The 20,052-nt window shown below is 35.9% G+C and overlaps 1 protein-coding gene across 1 annotated transcript in view; it reads left to right on the top strand.

Moving 5' to 3' along the window:
* ADGB (androglobin) overlaps positions 1–20,052 on the top strand; it is a 213,365-nt gene that overhangs the window by 34,221 nt on the left and 159,092 nt on the right. The window contains exons 6-7 of the mRNA XM_023729236.1: positions 4,528–4,793; positions 9,202–9,336. Coding sequence (XP_023585004.1) covers positions 4,528–4,793; positions 9,202–9,336 — 401 coding nt within the window. The remainder of the gene's footprint in view (positions 1–4,527; positions 4,794–9,201; positions 9,337–20,052) is intronic.

Here is a 20,052-nt window from a genome sequence, read left to right as displayed (position 1 = left end):
AGGATTTTTCTTACATTCTGCCACATTATTCCTATAATTTTAAATTGCAGTTGTAACATTGTAAAGTTAATGAGTGTGTATTGTAAGTTTAAATTAAAAGGATATTATGAAACAGTATATAAATGGGAAGAGACCTTAATATCTGGAAGCAATTACCAGCTGCCAAGGGTGCAGGCAAGGGTCAAGAAAAGATTCATGGAGAAAATTCTGACTTGATCTGGGCCTTAATGTTGGCTGTGTTGGTTTAATGGAAAGGAAGGGGAGGGGTATTTAAGGCAGGAGTACCATTTGAGCAAAGGCACATGGTACGTTCAGGAGTGAAATGTTTCTGTTGCTAGGAAGGAATGGTGCGAGCAGAAACAGTTCATCAGGGGCTCATGGTTTTACGGAGTTCAAGGAGAAAGACGATGCCCAAGCTTCAAACTTACGTTGACTACAGATTTTTTTTTCCATGTGAAAATCAGTTAATGTATTTTTTGGCATTTCCAACAAACAATCTCTCCCCTTCCACTCTTCCATGTGAGTACTATTTATAATTACTGGCCTCACCTCTTCTGTTTTCCTGAAATGAGCACAGTTTTACTATTTGAAACAGACAAAAAAAAAAAAGTCCTCTAATTCTCTATAAAAATAGAAACACAATCAATATCATGTCTGAATGGATATTGTTGTTGTTAGGTGCCATTGAGTCAGTTCCAACTCATAGCAACCCTATGTACAACAGAATGAAACACTGCCGTGTCCTGTATCATCCTGACAATTGTTGCTATGTTTGAGCCCATTGTTGCAGTCGCTGTGTCAGTCCATCTCATTGAGGAGCTTCCTCTTTTTTGCTGACCTTCTGCTTTACTAAGCATGATGTCCTTCTCCAAGGACTGTTCCCTCCTGATAACATGGATATTAGAATTCTGAAAATTGCTCATAAAGGGATGACTCTTCTTGGCACACTTTTCTGATGTTGATGTGGTCCATCTGTGGACATAGCCCTCTGCTACCACATCTTTAAGCCTAATTGTCCAAGAAGTTATTCTCATTTTGCGGTCTATAAATATTTCTTTAAAATACCATAGCATTTTTTTATATGTTGTATATTTAAGAAACAACAACAGAAAACCACGTTGGCTTTGGAATGAGAAAGATGTGTGAATCCTGTCATTTGCCAGTTGTGTGACTTTATAAAATTTAACACTTCTTTAAAACTCAAGTAAAGTTGAGATTTTAATACCTAAGTTGCAGAGCTATTGTGAGATTAAATGAAAAAAAAGTCTACTGAATGCTTATTATTTACTGGGTACTGGAGGTCCAATGATAAATAAAACTAAGCCAAACCTGTTGCTGTGGGGTAGATTCCAACTCATAATGACCCTATAGGACAAAGCAGAACTGCCCGATAGGATTTCCAAAGAGCACCTGGTGGATTTGAACTGCAAACCTTTTGGTTAACAGCCATAGCTCTTAACCAGTACGCCACCAGAGCTTCCTCAATGATAAATAGGAGGCAGTTTAGTCACTCAAGCAAATCACAGATTCACAAGGAAACCAATGATTATTTTCTAGTCACCAATTCATCTTGTTTTTTCTCCTCAGAGAAAATCTTAATGATTGAGTGGTCTATACACACTGTCTTTATCTCTTTGTTGTTGTGTACCATCAAGTCAATTCAGACTCAGCGACCCTATAGGATAGAGTAGAGCTGTACCATGGTATTTCCTAGGCTGAAATCTTTATAAGAGCAGACCACCCAATATTTCCTCATCCCAGTTTTTGTGCTTCCTTCTCTAGAACACCAGTGAAACAGCTTCTCTTAAGGTCAGCAAAGATTATAACACTGCTAAATCCTATGGTAACTTCTCTAGCCCCGTTTTACTTGGATTCCCAGTATTTGACCCTCTCGAACAACTCTTTCTTTTTGCAACACTTAATTCACTTGGCTTCCACAACTGACTCCTAGTTCTCCTATCCTATTTGCTGCTCTTTCCTAGTCTTCTTGGATAGTTCTCAGCCACCACATAACCACTAAATGGTGTGGCGATGACTCTACATAACAATCTATTTGCCAGTGACATTCAAATTTATATCTCCATGCCTCACCACCTTTTCCCGAACTCCAGACTATATACACAACTGCCTAATTGACACAGCTATATGGATGTGAAAAATGTATCTTAGATTAAAATATCCAGAAATGAACTCTTGATTCTCAATTTCCCAAACCTGCACCTTTCTTTGAATGCCTCGTCTCATTATATTGCACTCCCATCCACCTAGTTACTCAAGCTAAAAACTAGGGGTCACCCTTGATTACTCATATTTCCTTACTTCTCACAAGCAATCCCTCACTGAGTTCCATTAACATTACCTTCTCCACTTATTCTGAATCTATCCATTTTTCTACATCTCCATTATTACCATCCTAGATTGACTCACCATCAGTGCTCACATGGACTAATGTAATAACTTCTCAACTGGTCTTCCTGTGTCTAACTTACCTCCTTTAGTTAATGCTCCACATGGCAGTCAGAGTAATTTTCTAAAATGTAAATCAGATCATACAGATCTCCTTCTTAAAACTTTTCCTTGGCTAACCATTACACTTGAATGAAGTTTTCAAATCCTTTACCTTCGTCTTCACTGTCTGACCCTTGCATGATCTCTGACCTCATCGCTGACCTCATCTCCATCTTGGCAACAACTCACTGGCCACCCAGGTATTCTTTCTGTTTCTTAAATATACTGAACTCGTTGACTCTTAGGGTTTTTACGTAAGCTATTCTTTTCTTCTGCCTAGAATGATCTTCTATCAGATATTCACTTGGCTGGGTACAGCATGCCATTCAGCTCTCACCAAGCTTAAATATCAATTCCTCAAGCAAGCCTTCTTGACCATCCAACCAGAATTATTCCTTCCCCAAGTCATGCCATATTCCTTCATCCATTAATTTTCATCAAAGATATTATCACTACCTATTACGTTATATACCTCTCTGTGCTGGCTGTCTCCATACAGTAGAATGGTAAGGTCCGTTACAGCAGGGCCCTGTTTAGTCTGCTCAAGATTGTACTCCCAATGCTGGAACAATGACTGAATGACTGGCACATATTAATATTCTCAATAAATGTTTGTTGAATGAGTAATTTTAAAAGTATTAAAAAAAGACTATATTGGGAGTATGTAAGCTATTATTTGGGAACTCAGATCAGGAACATATAGCCTAATTCTCCCAGAAAGTAATACTTGAACTAAGCCTCAAAGGATTAGTTGAAATTAATGCAGCTGATTGAGGTGGGGAAGCCAACTGAGAGAAGAAAGAATAGTGTGGAAATGTGTGAGAGCAGAGTGCAGTCCCAGAAATACATGTGGTTTTCATGACTGGATTATGGGTTACTGGATACCAGAAGAGGGGTGGGTATGAGGAAGAGAGGTAAGCAGGAGCCAGATAGACAAAGGTCTTTTATGCCATGATGCCATGTTAAGGGATTTTCACAACATCCTAAGAGTGATAGAATGTCATGAGGAATTTTAGACAGGAGGATGGTCTTTTCAGATTTGTGATTTTGGAAGTTAGCTCTGGGAGCAGCTCAGCAGATGGCAAGACTAGAGCAGGGAAATGGGCTTGCGCAGTATTCCACAAGGTTTGCTGAGGGCTTCTACTGAGGAAATGGCAGTAAGAATCAAGTGAAGATAATAGACTGCAATGATGGGAGTTAGGAACAAAGGGGCATGATGCTGTATTTGATAATTTCTAAGGAGAGGAGACTTGGTCATTCTCAAGTTTCTGACCTGAGCGATAAGTAGAAGGATGTTTTTATCATTTTTATTATTTAATTATTTGTTTTGGACAGTTGTCTGTGGTTGTATACGCTGGTCTGGATATCAGGAGAGAGGTTTGAGCTAGAGGTAATGATTTGCCGGGTTATGTCCCGTACTGGTGAACTCAAAACATGGATGTACTTACTCACTGAGGAAATAATAGATAAAATGGCAAGAGCAAAAAGAGGAGAATCATGGGGAAGTGACCCTAAATTGTCAACTGCATGCAAAGAAAGGGGGTGTTAGGAGTCTGCAAGTAGTTTCCATAAAAATAGAGAGAAAACCAGATAAAAGGATATTATGGAAGCCTCAGAGAAGAGTTTAAAGAATAGAGTGGTCAACAATGTCAAATTCCACAAAGCCTAATGAGATAAGGACCTTTCGCATAAATGATAATGGATGAGAAAGTGCTTGGCACCTCTTAGGTGCTCAAATACTACCTTTCCCTTTCACGGTTGTTCATGTGACTGAATGATTCTTGAGACCAGAACCATATTTTTGGTCTCTTTGTATCAGTAAAGCCCAGCACCCAGTAGATAAAACTTTTTGAATAAATAGATTTATAATGCTGGTTTTTTTTTTTTTTTAAACTAAAAACTGAAGTAACTATTGAAATGAGTTTTGTGAAATGCCAAGTTAATTTTTCTGTCAGTAATTACTTGATGTGGAGTAAAACAGCTTCATCTGGAAATTTATGTTGATGTCTTTTGCCTAAGCCCAGGGTACGTGGACAAAGTCTGGGAGCTCTTGAAAGAAATATTGCCTGAATTTAAGCTTTCAGATGAGCCGGGCTCTGAAAGCAAAACAACAGTGATTGATAGCAAATTAAAAGAACCAGGAAAAGAAGCAAAAGACGGAAAAGAGGTGAAAGAAGGAAAAGAAGTGAAAGATGGAAAAGAAGGGAAAGACTCCAAAGATACCAAACAGGAAAATTCACTGACAGCGCTCAAAGTGCCTGAGAAAAGTGACAAAGTTCCAAAGGGTAAGATATTTTAGATCAAAATGTTATCCAGTATGGATATTGTGTATAAATGCTTTATAATCATTGCTGAATTTAACATTTCTTTATTGTCATCATCACTTCTTAAGTGCTTTGAAAATAGGCATGTAACCAGGAGATCCTTCCTTTAGGTTTTAGAACCTAGGATGCTGTTTACTATATGTTAATTATTGTTCCATATTTTGCTTTCTTTTAAAGTTGAAAGCAATTCTCTACTTTAATAATACTAAATTAATATACTGTTATATAGTAAGAGGCATTGTTTCCAATTTTCATCAGAAACATCTTTTTTTTTATTGTGGTGAAATACACATAGACATATAATATTTGCTAATTCAAAAAAACATATCTTTCTTATATGCTGTATGTAGAGTGGAATGGACCAAAATAACAAAGGGTAAAAGATACATTGCTCTTTCCAGGGAGTGTGAACTGGACAAAGATTATGATTTGACAATAACTTATTCTAAGGTAGAATTTCAAATCTGAAGAAAAAAATAATTTCAAGTTGTTTTACAAAGTGTAGGGTCATTTCTTTCAAGTGGGAAATATTAAGTAATTATTTATTTTGTATATTCCCCAAAATATTTCAAATAATTACACATATAAACATTAATGCTTGTATAGGGAAGTAGAATTAAATAGATTAGAAAATACTTAGCTTTTTGTACCCCTTGATAGCATCTGTCATGATCTTTCAAATATCTATATTTTATAAAATATTTATATTTTATCAGAATTATTTCTTATTGAGATCTCATCTACCAGCGTTTCCCACAGTATACTGCACAGAAATTATTACTTAAGTGCTCCTCAAAAATATATCAAGTCAAGTGTGTGAGTGATACCTGTCTGCCATAGACTTTTCTTGGAATGATGTAATCATATGAAAGACAGCAAATAAGGAAGTCTAATTAAATTTGTTTTACCCGGTATTTCTCAAGTTAATTTGATCCTAAAAGCCCTTTTTCATGTCTCACAAATTAACATCCATCCATACACCCATTCATTCATTCAAACATATTACTTGTTGTGTAGAGTGCCAACAGTATTTTAGGGTTTGGGGATAACGTGGTAAATAAAATCAAATGTGAAACTCACATCCTGGAGCTTATAGTCTAATGAGAGGGACTGACAGTAATTTTTTTTTTTAAATGCAAGTTTATAACTACATACTAACATATGAGTCTCGAAGTTCAGGAAGCTATATGGGAGGAAGCATATTGGGAGTTAATATGGGTGAGCTATTCTAATCTGGGACAGGGAGGAAGTTTGAAGTGAGTTTGCAAAGGTGAGAGGGAATTATCTAGTGGAAGATGAGGGACTTTCACTTTATTCAGAGGAAATAGCAAGTATAAAGATTATGAGGCATTAGGAGTGATGATGGAGTCCTTGGGTGGTGCAAACGTTCAGTGCACTCAGCTGCTAACCGAAAGGTTGACAGTCAGAGTCCAACTAGAGGTGCCTCGGAAGAAAGGCCTGGTGGTCTACTCCCCCCAAAATCAGCTGTTTAAAACCCGGTGAAGCACATTTCTCCTCTGACACACGTGGGGTCACCATGAGTCAGAACTGATTTGATGGCAGCTGGTTAGGAGGGATGATGATGTGTTAGAGGACCTGGTGGAAGATGCATTTAGCTGGAGGAGAGGAAGTGAGGGATAAAGTGGCTTGAGAAGAGCTTGGACAAGTAGGCAGGGGAGAGAACATATCAAACCCTCTAGGTCATGTTAAGATAGTATAGAATGTGGAGAGTAGGGACCAAGAAATTTTTTTGCCTCTGAAGGCTTATTGGGAAGCTGCTGCACCATTAACAGTGCATGCCACCACAAGGCAGGGGCCTTTATGACTGTTTGAAACTGAAGAAACTGGCATGTGCCACAAATTACTATTTTTATAGGGTATTGTATGAGGTGTCTGAATTTTTGGTAGGAAAAATAGAAATTTTGAAAATTTTTATTTGTTACACATGTGTACCAATAGACCCTGATGGGTACTCTTCAGTATAATTAATGGTACTTCATATGTACTACTAAACACTTAGGATAGGCTTGTGGGAGGAGGCAAGAAAACAAAATCCATACTACCTCCCAGAAATTCAGACACACTCAATGATTCAGCATACTTTCATTAAGAAAAACACATGGTATCAACAAAAAATTCAAAGCAGAAAATAATTGGTTCACGAAAGGATTAAAGAAGTTAAATATCTGAGGGCTACGTATAAAATGATGAGTTTGCAAAGGAGGCTAAGGAATGGCTGGAGAAGCTGGAGAAAAACCAGAAGAACCAGTTGGCCCTGAGTCAAAGGAAAAGAGTGTTTCAAGAATCGGAGAGATTATCTATGTCAAATACTATTGCAAGCTGAATATGATGGGAAGTTAAATTTCACCACTGGATTTTGTGAGATGGAGGTCATTGGGCACTGGTGAATGATGGGAGTGGAAGACATTGGAGAGGGCCGAGCAGCAAGTGGGAAGTGAAATAATGTATCAACCACTCAATGAGAAGTTTGGCTGTGAAGAACAGGACTGCTACAAGGTGGAAGCTGGCAGGGAATGTGGGATCCAGAGAGGACATTATTTTTATTTGTATCTAATGAGGAATAACTGAGTATTTTTAAGTGATCATTGGGAGTATCCAGCTGAGATGACAGCACTCAGGTAAGTTTCCTGAGAAGACAGAAGGAACAGGTTCTAGAGCCCAGGTGAAGGGATTGGCCTAAATCAGGAAGGGGTGGGGGGCAGTGACTCCTGTGTTCCAACTGGCGGGGATGGATGCAGATGTAAGTGGTTGAAGAGGTTTGGTAGTGAAAAGTTGAGGGCTTCTGAAGAAAGGCTTCAATCATAGACAGCATGGCTATGAGCTGAGCGTGAGGTGGAGGTAGAAGATGAAGATTTTCATGGAGGTTTAAAATAGATGTGGGAAATGTTTGTAGAACTAGGGGAAGATTATCTCCAGCAAGACTCAGCTGCCAGGTTTATTCAGAGTGGGGTTTGCCGGATCGATGGGAAGAAATGACAGAGAAGCAACACATTAATTTAGAGTGTTGGCAAAAAACACAGTTTGATAAACACTGTTGTGTGCTATCCAGATTTCTGTGTGAAACACTACAATTTTTTATTTATATTTTTGTTATATATTATTTCTAAATTACGAATTCTGAGTAGGAGTTTGAAAGATTTTAAAGTCTCATTTCAAAATCACATATGCAATCATATATTGCTACCCAAAGTTAGTTTTTATGTGTGTGTGTTAAGTCAAACATTTATAAAAAATCCATAAAATAAAATTCTGATAATAACCTATTTTTTGTGCTTAAGTTTCCCAGTTAAATCTCTTATGCTGTTTGAAGTAATAATTATCTTAATTTTTATATCTAACATAGATGTTAAATCTACTGTAAAAGCTAACATATAAGACAGGCTTTCTTTGGAGACTCAGGAATATTACACATTTTTAATGTCATAGTATGTATTTATGCAAATAAAAAAAACCCTGACCAATGGTGATTACAAATTTAGCAGGTGATTCAGAGAAAGAAATGGCCGAAATATGCAGTTTCTGTATCAGAATTGGAAGGAATTTACAGTGAAACTTGTGAGAGCTGGAACTTATCAGGACTGCCTTGTTTTTCCAGGTCTCACAAGTTTTCTGCCTTTGACAGAGTGCAGTTTTACCGCTTTTATTGCTTGTTTTAGTGGAATATATTTGAGTTTTCCTTCTCTGACAGGTTTCCAGCTTTCACAGGTTTTACTGTATTAGAAAATAAAAATTTTAGGGGGAAATTTTTAAGTGGAGGGAAAACATACTTCACAGAAAACTATATGTGAATGGGAATTCAAGTGGTGGGGATAGGTTTGGATACAAGGGTTCTAGTACAGAAACGATGCTGGCAATAAAATGTTGGTTTTTGGATGTTGTTTGGAATCTGGGATCCAACAGACACCTGAGCTTCCTCGAGGCCCCAAATAAGGAAGATCTGAGAGGGTTCCATATTTAGGACTCGACTTTAAAGTACATGCTTTGCTGATTTTTTTTCTCTGTTTTGTTTTTTATTTTTAAAATAAGAAAATTAGTCTGACGTTATAATTTTATATAAGGAAACGATATTCAAATAATAATCTCTGTGAAACATAAATTTATGTATAGCAGATAACAGATGCTACACGTCTTTTGTAATGCATATCAATTTCCAAAATTTCGTCTTGCTTTATTTTGATCTTTCTAATTAGAGAGGATTAACGTTTTGGGAAATTAATGGCTATGGTTTCACATTTAAATAATACTATTGTTGGGCCTTTCCCCCCACCCCCAACGTGTTGACTGAATAAGTAACAGAGTTTGAGGCTTTATAGTTAAAAGATTTATTATAATTTTTTTAACATGTTAGAGAAAGCAGATGTAAAAGACCTTGGGAAGAAGAGGAGTAAAGATGGAGAAAAGGAAAAGGAAAAATTCAAATTCTCACTTCATGGTTCAAGACCCTCATCAGATGTGCAATACTCTCTGCAGTCCCTATCAGACTGTAAGCCTTTAGTCTCTTAGAATAATAACTATTTTTAGTTGTTTCCTAAAATGTTTGAAAATTTTGAAACATAAAAATATATTTCCTGACTATAAATATCCAAATATGTTTGTTCAAGTTTGCCCATAATATTTAGACACAGATGTGGGTATACACATGGGGGCAAGATCCTACCTATGAGACAGAAGGCAAGTTGTCTAAGTTCTTGTGGTCTAACAGGCACAGCAGAAGTGTTCAGGTAGAGCAAGCTCTTGCTGTTTATTTTCAGGTATTTCTCTGAAAAGCACTAAGAGATTAAATATATCATCCATATCCAAGAAAATTCACAGCTACTTGCTTAAGTACTTAGATGGCGGCCACCACATCTAACAGAAAGCATACGTATACCCCCTTGCTCACAGTGGGCTTCCATCTCTTTTGTTGTTGTTGTTATTGCATGCTGTCAAGTTGATTCCAACTCATAGAGACCCTATAGGACAGAGTAAAACTGCCCTGTAAGGTTTCCTAGGCTGAAATCTTTACAGGAACAGATCATCTCGTCTTTTCCTCATGGAGTGGCTGGTGGGTTCAAACTACTGACCTTTTTCTTTTAGCAGCTGAGTGCTTAACCAATGGGCCACCAGGGCTCCTTCCAGCTCTTCTACTATGTTTTTAAAGAAAAGATTATCATTTTTAGAAACAATTATCTGTTTATACCATGATAATGACAGCTGTACTTTTTGCATATCACATTATGACTGGATAGATATAAGAAATAAATTTATAATAATCCCATTGTATAAAGGTCATGTTTTATAGTGAAAATTCTCTGGTCTGTATTTCTGTCACCTAGCATCATATTGCAGATCCTTCATTTGAGTTAATGTATTTCTAATATATATTTCCACTTTGGACTGTTTAATTGTCTCTAAAGACCACCCCCGCCAGGCCAGTGTAGTTTTGTTCTGTACATCATTTAGGAAAAATGAAACCTGTTGCCATCAAGTTATTCTGACTCATAGCGACCTGAGGAAACCTCTTAAAAATGTTAATGAGGTCGAGAGAAGACGTATACTATTAAAAAAATACACATCATATTATTCAGGATGAAGACTGAATGAAATATATTTTTTGAGACTTTCTAGTCTTAACACTGGGTAGTCTGTCTTGGTGCTTCCAGAATGTAGGTTATAATTTTCAACTTATCCTTCATTGCATGATTGAAAGTAAGGCCATATACCTCTGTTGTAGTGAAAAAACATCACAAAGTTGAGTAAAGCAAAAAGAAAGTTTTATTTGGCATATATTCAAAAGGACAAAAGTGGGAAACCAACAACCATGCTGCCAGAGCCATGTCTGCCTGAGTCCAAGGAAATATCACAGAACAGACAAAAGTGGGAAAATGGACAAGCATGCTTCTAAAGGCATGTCTGCCCAAGTCCAGAGAATATTACAGAGTAGGCAAGAGTGGGAAAATGGACAAGCATGCTGCCACAGCCATATCTGCCAAAGACCAGTTACAGAGTCATCAGTATATATTAACATTACAAATGGGCAAAGCCATTGAAAGCTTTGCCTTTTCGGATTGGCTAGAAACTGTGATCCTACATTTTGAATTGTCTTTGTTAACAATCATTGGTACAGGTTTGGTAACGACAGTCAGGAGGGTCTTCATTGGTCCAACAAATTTCTATTCACTAAATGCTAACAGAAAAAGGCAAGAGTGGAAAGTATTTTGTGTTCTGTTTGATTGGCTTTATGTGAAAGTTTCCCTAACAGATATTTTCCAAGATTATTTTAGCTATTGTCTTTATACCTCAGGGCCCAGTTGATATGTCCTTATGAGTCCTTGTGAACCCAGCTCCAGCTGGGTCACATTCTCTATGCTCAAGGACGGAATAATAACTCCAATATTACTTCCTAAATCACCTCGAGCACCGTGCATTATTTGATTTATTTTCATTTTGTCTTCTCTCTTAAAACATTATTATCTTTTAAAATACATTATTATGATTTTTTTTGAGGATAAATAATTGTGGCATTTTAGTTTTACAGAAACAGGTCTGGTGCTTTGGTAGAGAAAATAGTTGCTAGTCTTTATATTTTTAATTCTATATTAAAATTAATTTTTCGTATTGATGCCTTAGCATTTTTTAATAGTGAACTATGTCTTACTTCTAAAGTTACTGATACTTCATCATCATTATGCAAATTCCTTAACCTTTCTCTGAGTTTCTTTCTTTAAATAATGGTAATGCTGCCTTTTTTTTTTTTTCCTTACTGCACTCATAGTTAGTGTCAAGATACAGAATATCAATGTCAAGGTACAGAATATCAATGTCAAGGTGCAGAATGTCTATGTCAAGATGCAGAATGTCAATGTCAAGGTACAGAATGTCAATGTCAAGGTGCAGAATGTCAATGTCAAGGTACAGAATGTCAATGTCAAGGTGCAGAATGTCAATGTCAAGGTACAGAATGTCAGTGTCAAGGTACAGAATGTCAATGTCAAGGTACAGAATGTCAATGTCAAGATACAGAATGTCAATGTCAAGGTACAGAATGTCAATGTCAAGGTACAGAATGTCAATGTCAAGGTACAGAATGTGGTTCAGTTTGCACTGTGGCTTCAGAACTCTGCTCTGGCACTCACTGAGTGTATGATGGTAAAGCAGTGATAGGACCTCTTTAAGCGTGCTGGAAAGGTTGGTGGTTCAAACCCACCTAGCAGCTCAGTGGAAGAAAGACTTGGCGATCTGCTTCCATAAAAATTACTGCCTAGAAAACCCTACAGGGCAGTTCTACTCTGTCACATGAGGTCACTATGAATCGAAATCCACTAACAGAACTTAACAACAAGTTTGGGATCACTGTCTGTAAAATTAGCATCTTATTGTCTGAGGGTTCTTGTGAGAGTTAAGTGATAAAAGTCCATGTAAAGTGCTTAGCACTTGTTGGTAGAGCTACACTTTAGCATACTTTTACTAAAGCCTTGTTAGTTCTTTTTTTTAAACTATATTTTAGATGAGAGTTTACAGAGCAAATTAGTTTCTTATTAAACAATTAATACACATATTGTTTTGTGACACTGGTTGCCACCCCCACGTCATGTCAACACTCTCCCCTCTCAACCTTGGGTTCCGCATTACCAGCTTTCCTGTCCTCTCCTACCTTCTTGTCCTTGCCCCTGGGCTAGTGTGCCCATTTAGTCTTGTTTTGTTTTATGGGCCTGTCTAAACTTTTACTGAAGGGTGAACCTCAGGAATATCTTAAGTACTGAGTTAAAAGGGAGTCTGGGGGCCATACTCTTAGGGTTTCTCCAGTCTCAGTCAGACTGGTAAGTCTGGTCTTTTTTTTTTTTTTGTGAGTTAGAATTTGGTTCTACATTTTTCTCCAGCTCTGTCTGGGACTCTCTATTGTGATCCCAGTGAGAGCAGTCGGTGCTGGTAACCGGGCACATCTGGTTGTTCTGGACTCAGTCTGGACTTGTAGTCCATTGGTCCTTTGGACTAATCTTTCTCTTGGATCTTTGGTTTTCTTCATTCTCTCTTGCTCCAGACAGAGTGACACCAGTGGAGTATCTTAGATGGCTGCTTGCAAGGTTTTAGGACCCCAGATGCTACTAACCAAAGTAGGATGTAGAACATTTTCTTTATAAACTATGTTATGCCAATTAAGCTAGATGTTCCCTGAGATCATGGTCCCCAGCCCTTAGCCCAGTAATTCGATCCCTCAGGGAGTTTGGATGTGTCTAAGGAGCTTCCATGACCTTACCTTGGTCAAGTTGTGCTGGCTTCTACAGTATTGTGTACTGTCTTACCCTTCCCCATAGTTACCACTTATCTATTGTCTACCTAGTGTTTTTCCCTCCCCATCACTCCCCCCCCTCATAACCATCAAAGATTGTTTCTCTTTGTGTGTAAACCTTTACATGAGTTTTTATAGGAGTAGTCTCACACAGTATTTGTCTTTTTGCGATTGACTTATTTCACTTAGCATAACGCCCTCCAAATTCATCCGTGTGGTGAGATGTTTTGAAGATTCATCATTGTTGTTTATTGTTGCATGATCCATTCATCTATTGATGGGCACTTAGGTTGTTTCCATCTTTTTGCTATTATGAATAGTGCTGAAATGAACATGGGTTCGCATATGTCTATTTGTGTGATGGCTCTTGTTTCTCTAGGATATATTCCTAGGTGTGGGATTGCTGGATCATATGGTATTTCTATTTCTAGCTTTTTAAGGAAGTGCCATATCATTTCCCAAAATGGTTGTACCATTTTGCATTACCACCAGCAGAGCATAAGAGTTCCAATCTCCCTGCAGCCTCTCCAACATTTGTTATTTTCTGTTCTTTTGATTCGTTCCAGTATTGTCAGGGTGAGATGGTATCTCATTGTGCTTTTAATTTCTATTTCTCTAATGGCTAGTGATTTTGAGCATTTCCTCATGTGTCTGTTAGACACCTGAATATCTTCTTTGGTGAAGTTTCTGTTCGTCTCCCTTGCCCATTTTTTAATTGGATTATGTGTCTTTTTGTTGTAGAAGTGTTGGATTTTTGAGATTACACCTTTGTTGGATTTGTCATGGTCAAAAAATTTTTCCCAGTCTGTAGGTTCTCTTTTTACTCCTTTGGTGAAGTCTTTTGATGAGCATAAGTAAGTTTTAGAAGATCCCAGTTATCTCCATTATCTTCTGCTTTTGTTACTTCTTAAATATGGTAAAAATAAGAAATAGTGTTAGAATGCACTCTACCTATAGGAGTATTTTATCTAGTATCATGAAAATAGAGTGGCCGTTTGAACCTTCTGTTCCCACAGTGTCAATCTAAGTAGGTTTTGGATGTTGTTGTTTTAATTTACCTTTCTTCAATCGCCTGCTTTGGTTTTACTTGTAACTGAAATTGTGTATGGACCCTGAGCAGTGAAAAGGTCACTGAGTTACAGTCCAAACTTATGGAAATCAAATATCATGGCCTTTATGCAATTTATATTGGATTTGATATTAGATGCATAATATTTTATAGTTAACTCTGATATGTGATTGCATGTTTGATATAAAGATCCCCCATCTCATTAATTTTCTGAAAGTAGTATATTTATCAGAGCTGCCATTAAAATAAAATGGCACTCACAGTTTTAAAAATGCCATTAAAAAGTGATGGTTTTAAAATGGCAGAAATAGTATAAATATTTATATATGGTTGTACACAATTTAACTAATAACCACTGCATACCCTGAAAAAGTGACATTTAAGGTTTCTTTTCAATTTTTATTTTCAAATTATGTGAATTCATTGGTATACTAGCGGCTGTAACTAACAAATGCCTCAAACAGGATATATATTTCTTTCTCAATCAAATGAAGCCTAAGACTAGTGTTAATGACTGGCAGGCATCTCTTTTCTAAATGGTGTTTACGAGACACATGCTCCTTCCATCTTAAGGCTGTGACATCTTTAGCATGTGAATTCTAAAGATCCATGCCAGTGGAAGGGGCAAGATCTTAGAGTGTTGTATGTGTGAGGTTTTTAAGGGTAAACCTAGTCACATCGTGTATCATTTCTGCTCACATTCCATTGACTACAGTTCGGTTCTATGGCCACATCTGACTATAACGGAAGTTTGGAAATACAGTTTGGGCAAGTGCTCAGGAGGAAGAGGAGACCATTTGGTGATTATGTTATTGACTATATTATATTGTTAAACATACTCTGAATTATCTTTTAGTAATAGTAAGTTAAGGAGTCCTGATGGCGCAGTGGTTAAGCGCTCAGCTGACAGGTGGGTGCTCAAACCCACCAGCCCCTCCATGTAAGACAAGACTTGGCTTTATGCTCCCATGAAGATTACAGCCTAGAAAACACTATGAGGCAGTTTTACTCTGTCACATGGGATCATTATGAACTGGAATTGACTCAACTGCACTCAAGAACGATAATAAGTTATTGCAAAGTTCAAGTTTCTAATATTTCTGGTAATTTCTCTTTATTTCCCCTCAGATATAGGAAGGTTCTGATTTATCCATAATTGTATATCTTAGATTTTTCTAATTCATGTCATAATTTTTATACATTTCTTTTGAAGGCTACATTTTAAATTTGCTTAGAGAATAAAAGTTTTCAACAACTTTTATAGTTGTTAATATCCACGGATACTGAAAGAGGAGATACAGTAGTTAGGAGTGTGAATCCTGGAGCATACTCTCTGGGTTGATAACCCCACATTGTACTTCTTAATTGTGCATCTTTGGACACATAATCTATTTCTAACTCAGTGTCCTTACTAGAAAAATGATGTTAGTTATAGAACTTACTTTAAATAGCTTATGTGAGAGCTGAACTAATTCATGTAAAATACTTAGGACAGTGCTTAACACAGAGTTAAAATTCAATAAATGTTACCAATTCTAAGAAATTGATGTAATAGCACGTGTGAATACAGATTTATACTCTAACAAATGTCTCTTATGCTTTTGTGGTAGTTTTGTGGTTGGTTCATGGTCCATCTCATTGTGCACCAGACTGACACTTATTTATTAAGACAGTAAAATTTTAATGTGAAATGAAATCAGTGATAAAATTGTTTTTTTATATAATCTTACATACTTTATAGCAGAGTATTCTGAAATATGTTTACAAGAAGCAAAACAGAGCTGTATCATATGTAAAATGAGACATCTAGATCATACCAACGCGGCAAAGCTCTCTTTTAAACAGCAAAATACATAGATTAGTATCCCAGTTGTAGGTCTTAAAAGATTCATAAATACTGAAGGAAATATTTTAAGAGCAACAATGGCAGTTTTAGAGTTTATGATTTAAATGTCATGTCCTCAACCCAGAATGGAGCTTTTTTCTTAAATTTTTATATCAATTATTAGAAATGATAATGTACAGCCATACTAATTAATTGAAAATTTGCTCCAACATCTAGGTATGGAAATTCTGGAGTTGGTTTAATTTATAATTACTTCATTAACAGATATTATAGAGCCTAGATTCAGTATATTTAAGATGTTCTAAAAAACCTCGTCTTTAAATCTGAAGAAAAAAAAAACAAAAACAAAAAAGAAAAAATCCAGAAACATTATTAGTGTTCTAATATTGCAAAGGAAGAAAGGCCTGGTGATCTCCTTCTGTAAATCAGCCAATGAAAACCCTATGGATCACAATGATCTGATCCTATTGTGTATGGGGTTGCCATGAGTGAGGCTGAATCAAAGCAGCTAACGACAACAACGATATTGCAAAGTCAGACAACATATGTACAGAGAGGTAATGGACAGAATATGAGTTATCTGAGACCTTTAATAAATAGTTCGTATCTTTTTTGGGTAATAGAATCTTTTGATAATCTTATGAAAATTATGAACCTTCCCTCTTCTCAAGTACTTATTATGCACACAATACATGCAGTGTTTTACATGACATTTTAGGGTGTTCATGAACTCCTCAAGCCCCTTTATATGATTTATAAAATTCAGCTTACCGATTCCTATTTTACATCACATTGTCATCCAGATTTTACAGGTTGATGATTAACTGATAGACACCAGTATGGACATACCAGTGTTTATGAGCAGCTTCCATTCTGATTGGTATGTGTCCATGATAATATTACAATTTTTTTTAATATTTGAAGTGTATTAGATATTTAAAATTTCACCCCTAACTTCATGCTAATGTTTTCAAAAATATTGTTGGATATCTGAATTTTAAATATTGTGTGTTTATCATTTAAATATTGCACATATAAAATTTGTGATTATTCCTGGAATTAGAAGCAAAATATTTTTTTATCCACATTATTTATGTAATATATATATGTCAAGACCACTTTCTTTACCCCATGTGTCTACAGTTGCTTTTTTTTTAAATGACCCCACCTGGAATTCCCAAGTTCCCATACATTTTATTAAAAAATGGAAAATTTTTCAAAATTTTTGTATCACTGTCATTTTTAAGAATACATTTTAAAATACATTTTAAGCATCTAGAAGTATGAATCACATAAAATATCTGTGGCAAATTATTTCATAACTAAAGATTTAGCTTTACAAAATTTTATTGAAAGGCATTAAGATTTTGAGTTTGGAATGTAATTTCCACCAAAATACTTTTATACTTTAAAATGTTTTCAATCACGGTTATAATGTACAATATTTAGAGAAGGATTAATATTTTAACTACAAGGTTATGCTTTGATTTTTTTAAAATCTTAAATTGAATTTTTATACTTGAATTTTAGTCTCTATTCTTCCTTGAAGAGAAAACGTTTTTCTGAGATAAATTTTAAAAAACCCACCAAAAAGTTAAGTGGAATGTAAGAAGGAAAACCTCAATTTCAAATAATTAAAGATGCCATATAATTAATTTATGGTTATGTATTTATTTATCCGGGAGGTATTTGTTGAACATCTATTATGTGCCCTTGGCATATAAACATAAACAGCTCTGATCTGATAAAGCTTATGATCTAGATTTAGAGAATGATCAGAAACAAGTAAGCGAATGAATAAGATAACTTCCAAATAACAAGAAATGCTATGAAGAAAGTAATAGAGAGTAATGTCATAGAGAGTGAATGGTGGAAGGGAATGGGAGAATAGGGGGACCAAGGAAGGTTTCACTGAGGAAGAAGATCTAGTCAGTCAACCCCAGGTTGCTCAGCTGTCTTCAGACAGCTGAATTCTGAATGAGAAATTTATTTAAAATATGCATAGTTTGAGTTTCTTATGATATTTAAACCTATAGTTTTACTAATTACGTACTCAGGAACTTTTATCAAATGATTGATAATTTTCTTCACCAATATTGATACCTTATACTCTAATATCAGGACCTTGTCATTCATCTGCAGTCTAAACAATATTATTATTATCATTATTAATGTTGTTAAAATTATCATTATTAAAGCAAAGGTTATTATTGTTCTTCTAAATATTTAGAATGATGAGCTTGAAGCTCTGCAGTCTATTCACACCTTCTTAATAACCAGTTAACCAAAATCTTCATATAACCATCAAGAATGTGAACTGTAGCATCCGAGAACCTTGAAATAATATATGCAAGCTGCTTATCATAGTGCCCGTAGCTAGAAAAAGCTCAATAAATGCAAACTCTTCTTTATCTTTGTCTTCATCTTCTCCACCATTATTATATGGCATATAATGGCATACAATCTGTATTGCATATGTAGTTAATATGACATTACATGATCTTCCAGTGACTGTTTTTGCTAACAAAAAATACTCATTTGAGACATGTTCTCCATTCATCCTGGGTAGATGAATGTATATCCAGTTCCTTCCCATTCAAGCTTTTTTTTAATCTCCCTTTTCTATACAATATTACTACCATTAATGTAATTTTCATTAATAATTAGCAAAGAAAAAAAATAGACAATCTAAGATAACATTACAGTGGATATAAGTACACAAATAAAATTATTGATAAAGTTTGTCGTACGGGGAATTATCCACATCAGGGAAAATAATACAATGATTGATTTTATGTTGATGTTCAGTAATCATATAACAGAAACAGAATTCATGACAAACAGTAGAAAACATTAGCCTTGCTGATTTTCATCTTGGTTTCTATTATTTTTTTTTAACTTTGACTCATACTATTTTTGCTAGTATGAAATTCTTATTTTGATCTATTTATGGCATATGATGGACACTGTTGTCTTACCCTTTCTTCCTTGTTAGAGAACGTTGATTTTATCAGAAAGGCAATGCTTCCAGCTCCAAGTGAAATACTCATTTCTTTAATCTCCCTTACAGTCAAGTAGAGGTGGCCCCTTGCATCTGTTCTGGCAAAATATATTTAAATGAATGTCTTCTGAAGGCTTTTGTTTTTCCCAATGAAAATGCACAGATGCAACTGACATCCCTCTCACCCCCTAACCCACACAGCTTACTCTTGCCTTGAACATGGAGATAATCTTAGGACTGGGAGATGATAAGTGTTGGAGAGAAACCAACCAAATTGCAGCAGCATCTGCCCAACCTTATGTAGCTGAACCAACACAGCATCCACCTGTCTTCAAACTGCTTGTTATGTGTGACAAATAAGCCATTATTTCTTTTGGTTGTTGTTAGTTGAGGTTTTTGTTAGAAGCAGACAAGCTCATTTCTAACTGGTAGTCTACTACAAACAGTAATTTTGTGCTCAAGCAAACATTTTCAGCTATTTGTGTCAATAATTCTTTTCTAACATAAAGCCAATTAAAAGGCTAAAATCAATCATACTTTTAACAGCATTTTCCAGGTGTGTTCCAAATAATATTCAGTCATTGATATATTATTAAGCATTACATTGAAAATGCAGTAAAGAATGGAAGATGGGAAGTAATGGCATTCTTTGGTTAAATGAGTTTGGCAATTCATTTTCTCTTAACTATGGGACTTCTTTTGACATTGAGGTTTTTTTTTTTCTCCCCAAGAAGTATTTTGTAGTACTTATGGTCCATGTGGCGTAGTGGTTAAAAGCCACAGCTGCTAACCAAAAGGTTGGCAGTTCAAATCCACCAGGTGCTCCTTGGAAACCCTATGGGGCAGTTCTGCTCTGTCCTGTAGGGTTGCTATGAGTTGGAATCGATGCACTGGCAACGGGTTTGGTTTTTTTTTGCATGGTCCAGGGAATATATTTCAGGAAATATATTGTAAGCCATTTATGCATTGATTTGTTCTTTCAGCAAAAATGATTGAGTGCTTTCTATGTTCCAT

This window comes from Trichechus manatus, unplaced genomic scaffold (genome assembly GCF_000243295.1).
Source record: "Trichechus manatus latirostris isolate Lorelei unplaced genomic scaffold, TriManLat1.0 scaffold00002, whole genome shotgun sequence".
NCBI classification, from domain to species: domain Eukaryota; kingdom Metazoa; phylum Chordata; class Mammalia; order Sirenia; family Trichechidae; genus Trichechus; species Trichechus manatus.
This window is presented reverse-complemented; position numbering and strand designations above follow the sequence as displayed.